At 38.2% G+C, this 6,000-nt stretch overlaps 1 protein-coding gene across 4 annotated transcripts in view; it reads left to right on the top strand.

The window, feature by feature from the left end:
* The window catches only part of NCOA2 (nuclear receptor coactivator 2), a 186,143-nt gene that overhangs the window by 105,047 nt on the left and 75,096 nt on the right, over nt 1-6,000 (top strand). For all 4 annotated transcript variants that reach the window (XM_017812473.1, XM_017812476.1, XM_017812474.1 and 1 more), the window contains 2 exons: nt 4,004-4,105; nt 4,976-5,148. In XM_017812473.1, the coding sequence (XP_017667962.1) occupies nt 4,023-4,105; nt 4,976-5,148 (256 nt within the window). In that variant the 5' untranslated portion in view covers nt 4,004-4,022. The remainder of the gene's footprint in view (nt 1-4,003; nt 4,106-4,975; nt 5,149-6,000) is intronic.

Raw genomic sequence — 6,000 nt, 5'->3', positions numbered from 1 at the left:
TGTCTAAAACTCATCTATTAGTTCAATCAAAATCCATGAGATTTTTCACTTGTTGCTTGGAATTTTCCTAGGGTTCCTTGGTACTGTATGTGCCCAGAAATACTTTCTTCTGAAAAACTTGGATTTAGTTCCTTGCTTGTGCCACATTAAATTTGTAGAGGTACCTAAACCTTCTAGAGATCTTCATCTAGCAGTATGCATAGCTCTTCAATGTGAATTAGCTCATGGAAAAAAATCAAACCAGCTGCTTTCTTTTTAAAAGACATGAGGAAGCTGGGAGAGTGCTCACCTCTTTGACTCGACTTGTTAGAGTCATTGGTGAGAGAGGCTACACTCCTCAGCCTGAGGGGTTCAAACCTCAATCCCTGTATTTTAAGACAGTGTTTGAACTACTTACTTGTGAGTTTAGTGGTATGGACTACACATCTAAATATTCCCACACTGCAAGAGTTAATCAACCTTGCCCTCTTTGCTTCATAAACATCCAGTTTTGGCAGGCAGATAGCCTACTACACACACAGGAGGCTGTCCCGTGTGGTGATAAATACAGGCTTGAAAGCCCTCTGTGAAGAGGGAACTGTATCTCCATCACCCAGTTTCTGGCTGCTTTAATTGGTGGATAGTATTGTTGAACAGTCTATCCACAGCTTCTAAAAGTTGATTCCTCCTCATTTCTCCTAAATTGGGAGTGGATTTCAGTTTCTGAATCTCAAGAGAATAGGAACTGTAATTATCCTGGTCAGCCCCTAAATTCTTAGGGAGACAGTTTGGGGGCGCATCCTTTTGATTTTAGTATCTTGTACTAGATACAGAAAAGTGACTCATAGCCTCTGAGATTTTGTGGATTGTTTAATATCATCTGTCTAGCTCTCTACTTTCCAAGACACCTAACTCTGCATTTTGCATTCTGCTCTGGAGCACAGGCACCAACAGCGCAGGAACTGCACAGCCTATACAGGTCTTTGAGGTATAGAACATGATTTTTAATTAAGACATAAGGGAGAATAGAGAGCAAATATGTTAGTAGGTGGTAGATTTCCAGAAATAAATCATGATGAGTGAAAGAGAAATGGGTAACTCATTCTAAGAACAAACTGATAATGCTGCTGAGACAAAGATGTAATGGCCTGTTTGTGCAAACAAAATAAAATAAATACATAAATTATCTGTTTAGAACCACTTACTGTGTTTAATAAGGACAGAAGAAGGTGCTAGTTTCATAATTATGATACCACTTTGGTTCCCTTCAATACAAAAAGGATGAAGTTTAGAGTTTATGGTGGGAGATGAGTTTTAATGTGTCCTCCAAAGGCTGATAACGTAGGCCTAGTGGAATTCCTGTAGGATAGCATCTAGTGTGAATGCAAGAAGAATTGAGCTATGCATCGGTAGAGCTACTAGTTAAACTTTGGTTTCTGCAAAAATACAACTTCCCTCTGAAGTAAGCCTGACAGAGTAGGTGGGAAAGCTGTCAGTAACTGTTACTATATGCTTTCTTGGGGAGGAAGGGGAATTGGAGGGGGATGTCCACTCTAAATGTTTACCTTTGTGCTACTTGGAGGGCAAGAGGGGTGAGATGATGTCAAGTGAATGTTTGACAGGCTTTCATTAATTGTTGTGCTTGCTTTTCTCAAGAAAAATAGTTAGCTGATCTACATTTCTCAGGTATTACTTGGGAAGCATAAGAAATGAAGGGATTCCACAGCCTAATTGTTCTTCTGAACTTTAGATCACCATCTGAGTTTGGCTCAGAGATCAGATCTGGGAATATGCAGCTTTCATCATGCTCATGACTTTTCTTGCTCTGGTCAGTGAGAAATTTACTCACTGGAATAGAGCCCCGGGGACAGTTCCAGCTCTCCTTGGACAGAGACGTCGAAATGCGGTCTCCTCACAACTTCTCTTTAATTATTGTCACAGTTTCCTTCAATAACATCTTGCTTCTTCCTTGAAGCTCTGCTTGTGATACTTATGAAATTGCATATTTTCAAGAAAGTGCTTAGCTCCTAGTAGAGGAATGTGTATTTCTACTCCTATACTTGGATAAATTACGATGTGAATGTCTACTGGGGCTAGAAATCCTTGAAAATATGTAGTTCTTAAGGAACAGCCAGCGTCACAGACCACACTGGAGGCTGTGGTAGATGTTTCATGCTCTGCAGTACGGTTGGCATTGGTGTGGCTCTGTGAATGCCCTGATGAAGTCACTGAGAGTTCTCCAGCAAGTTCAGAATGACGGAGGTTGTGATGGTACATCTTCCCTTTGAGAGTTCAGCTCTGCTCCACCACAGAACTAGGGCCTTCTTACAGTGGCTTCTTCTCAAAATGATGGCAGCATGTATGTACGTGTAGGTATATGTATGCTTGTATAGACTCAGTAGAGAAAAAGATAATCTAGATACTTTTTAAATAGAATCTTACACCATCCATGTCAAAGACCATCTGGAAGCTATATGTTTTAGGCATCATACAGTCTTTTTCACGGAACTTGACCAGTATCTAGAAAAAGGAAAACTACTCCACTTTCTTCTCAAACTGGTTAAAAAAGTATTTTCAGCACAAATTAATGATTTTTAATTTTTGTTTTTTATTTAGGAAAAAGTTAGGTGGTGATCACTCCTGAATCTGAGATGGCTCCAAATCTTCATTTCCTTGCTCAGGTTTCAAAGAGTAGCCTTTCTCAGCGTCCCTGCAGAACTGCTTGGACCTTAATGTCTGGGCTGTTTCTGCCAATATCTGCAATATTTTCACTCAGTCGGTTCACTGAGTGTGACCATCTGATTACCAACACATAAACTGTTAGATTTTAAAAAATGTCTAAAAGAAAAAAAGAAGGGGACTGCATCTTTAATCCCCAGCACTTCCCTCATTAAGTTCAGTGCACAGCTGACCAGGCCAGCGGAGGGAAGGGACCTGGTAGGACAGAAATGAAGGTCTTGAAGTAGGTGGTGAACTCCCTTGTTTTGATATCTGATTTCCACTTTATGCCAGTGTGAAGTGGTCATAGAATTACAGGCTCCAGCTCATACTTTAGCATGGTATGAATCACCTCCTGGGTACACTCACCTCCTTCGTGACCCTCATGTTTATTTTTCTGATAATCCTGAACCATACAGGAACTCTCTGAAATGTCTGGCAACATCTCTCTGCCATCATCCTTTCAAAACCAGCAGCATCTAGGCAGATGGCGAGCTGGGACTGCCCTGTCTTGCATGAGCTTTTTGATTATTTACATCATCTCCCTTGTCCTTTGTAATGGTGTTTTCTGCCTCCAGAATATTGGTACTTATTAAGGAGTGTGTAACCTGAGGCAGGCGAGTTTCATGTGCTTCTATGTTGCATAGGGCAACAGACAGCCAGGAGCAGGGCAGGACTTCCACAGGCTGTTTATTGCACAAATTATTGCACAAATTGTCAAGCTTGATAGCTTGGCGAGTTATTCTCCTTATGAGGTAGATTATATGTACAAAATATTTATCAGTTCCTCAGTGGTTTCTAGTGTTGACAGATGTTGTGTTTCTCCGATTATGTACATGTGCAAGCATTATCTTCTGGTTTTTAACTAAAGCTGCTTGTGATACCTTTTTATGTAGCTGGGACACGTTTTATTTCATGTATTTCAATTCTGTTGTGTTTTTCTTGTTGTGTGGCACTATGGCTTTTTCCTTTGTCTTTCCTCATTCAACCTTGCAAATTTGCCATGAAAATTCAGCAGTCCAGGCACAATACGTACTTATCTGTTCTTACACAACTGGTAACAATCAAAGAGATGATGATGCTTTGCTTACCCATCACAAATTTTCTTCCAAAGGACTTTTATGTAGCATTTTGTGGAGTCATAAACACAGTGTTTTTGTTGGTACCTTTCAAACAAACTCTATTTCGAATGATAGATTTGCCAAGTAAAATCCGAGTTGATCATGGAATGAGAATCTTGGAAATATGAACAGAGAACTCAAGAGTTTTTCCACCATAACCCTTTCTTGCTCTTTCTTCCTTTTAGTTGCTGATATGTGTTCAAGATGAGTGGGATGGGAGAAAATACCTCTGACCCATCCAGACCAGAGTCAAGAAAGCGCAAGGATCCCGATCAGCTTGGACCCAGGTTAGACCATTTACTTCTGAAGATGCTGAGTGAGAAAGAGTTCAAAAAATGTTAGATTTGCATATATTTTTCAGTTAGAAAATAACAAACAACATTCTTGCGAAGAGAAGTCAGTGCCAAACTACTTCTGGGATGGGGACTATTCTCTCTTAGTATTATTTGTTTGTTTATTTTGAATCCAGTGTCATGCTAAAATGCAAAATTTTGGTGACAATTTAGGAGATATGTAAAAATCTTTTTTGGCTAGTCAGTTCAGGGAGTCTTCAGTCACTCATATTGGCAATCTGAGATATATTTTTTTTTTTACTACCTCTCTTGTACATTATAATCAAGGCCTTGAAAAATATTATTCAGTTTTACAGAAGTTGTATTGCTAACACAAAAAATTTTAAAGAATAACCACTCATTCATCATCTTTTCTTATGACTCCTATAAATTCACTCGGATGTAGGTAGTATGGCTTTCCTTGGTTTAACTTTTTAAGCTGTTTTATTTTTTCATACACCATCACTATATGATACTCCTTGGATTCTCAGTACCATGGAGGGAATAAGTGTAAGTGTTCAAACCCACCCTACACCTCCCAGTTAATCTTGTGTTGTGAATTTCAAATCCCAAGTCTCTTTTGAAACAAAAACATGACTGCTGTGAAAAAATACGTGATGTCTTTTCTAGTGTTCCTTTCCTTGTTCCAGAGGAAACCTTTTCTGCTTGAGAAAAACTTGTGAGTTATATTTTTGTAGTGAGAGAGGGCAGTTTTGTCTCTGATTTTGTTAAACTACTGTCAAACCTTTTGAAATCATCTTTGAGCTGGCCAGAAGGCAGGCAAACTGACATTAAAGACAAGATTTTTGTAAACTCCTCTTTCAGCCCTAAAAGAAGCACTGAGAAACGCAATCGTGAGCAAGAGAATAAATATATAGAAGAACTTGCAGAGCTGATTTTTGCAAATTTTAATGATATTGACAACTTTCACTTTAAACCTGACAAATGTGCAATCTTGAAAGAAACTGTGAAGCAAATTCGTCAAATAAAAGAACAAGGTAAGAAGACTAATTAATTGACTTGGAATATTTTGTGTTGATTATGATTTTATTTTTGGCAAAGCTGATAGTCAATTCAGCTTTTCTTTAGCAAATTCCCATGTTTTTCATTGATCAGTAACAAAAAATGCTGTAATGTCATGTGAACGGAATGTGTTGTGTCATATTCAGTATTTTAAAAATAAGCTTCACCAAAAATTGCTTAGAAAGAGAGAAAATCAATCAGTCTGATATGTGCATCTAATGGAATTGAAATAACTTGTGCTTTCACGAAAGTTAAACTAGCAGATGGCTTTGGGGAAAATAAAAGACTACTTACATACTCAAACATGGATGATGGATCCATGCAGAAGAGGAATAATCTTGGAGAGTGGGGTATGTAAATGTTCTGCATACCCCTTTTTGCTTTCTTTTGTTGGTATGAATAGATATTGTGGACTAAATTATCTGCGTCCTTTAAATGATGACATCATATCCTCGACTACAATAGATTTGAAACTATTCTAATCTCTAGATAGGGTCCTGTTATAAATGTAAACCAGAGAACGTGACAGTTTTCTTCCTGTTCTTTGTCTAGAAGATTAGTTTTGTATTTCTTTTCTTTTGATATATTTCCTATTTAAAGAGAAAACCCAAATCTTCTAGAAGCTTTAAATTTTTGGAAGTGGGTTTTGTGGCACAGGTCTGTCTGGGCAGGCATGAATAGCACTGCAGGTGTTTGGGGCAGATTCAAATTCTTAGAGTAGGTGCATATAATTTTTCTTTTAATGTAGAAGATCTCTCTGTGAACTGTGTTTAGAGTGGTTCCTTTGGTTTTCAAACACGTTATACATCTTTCAGTTTTTCAGTATT

The sequence above is a fragment of the Lepidothrix coronata genome, unplaced genomic scaffold (assembly GCF_001604755.1).
Source record: "Lepidothrix coronata isolate B3197 unplaced genomic scaffold, Lepidothrix_coronata-1.0 Scaffold36, whole genome shotgun sequence".
NCBI classification, from domain to species: domain Eukaryota; kingdom Metazoa; phylum Chordata; class Aves; order Passeriformes; family Pipridae; genus Lepidothrix; species Lepidothrix coronata.
This window is presented reverse-complemented; position numbering and strand designations above follow the sequence as displayed.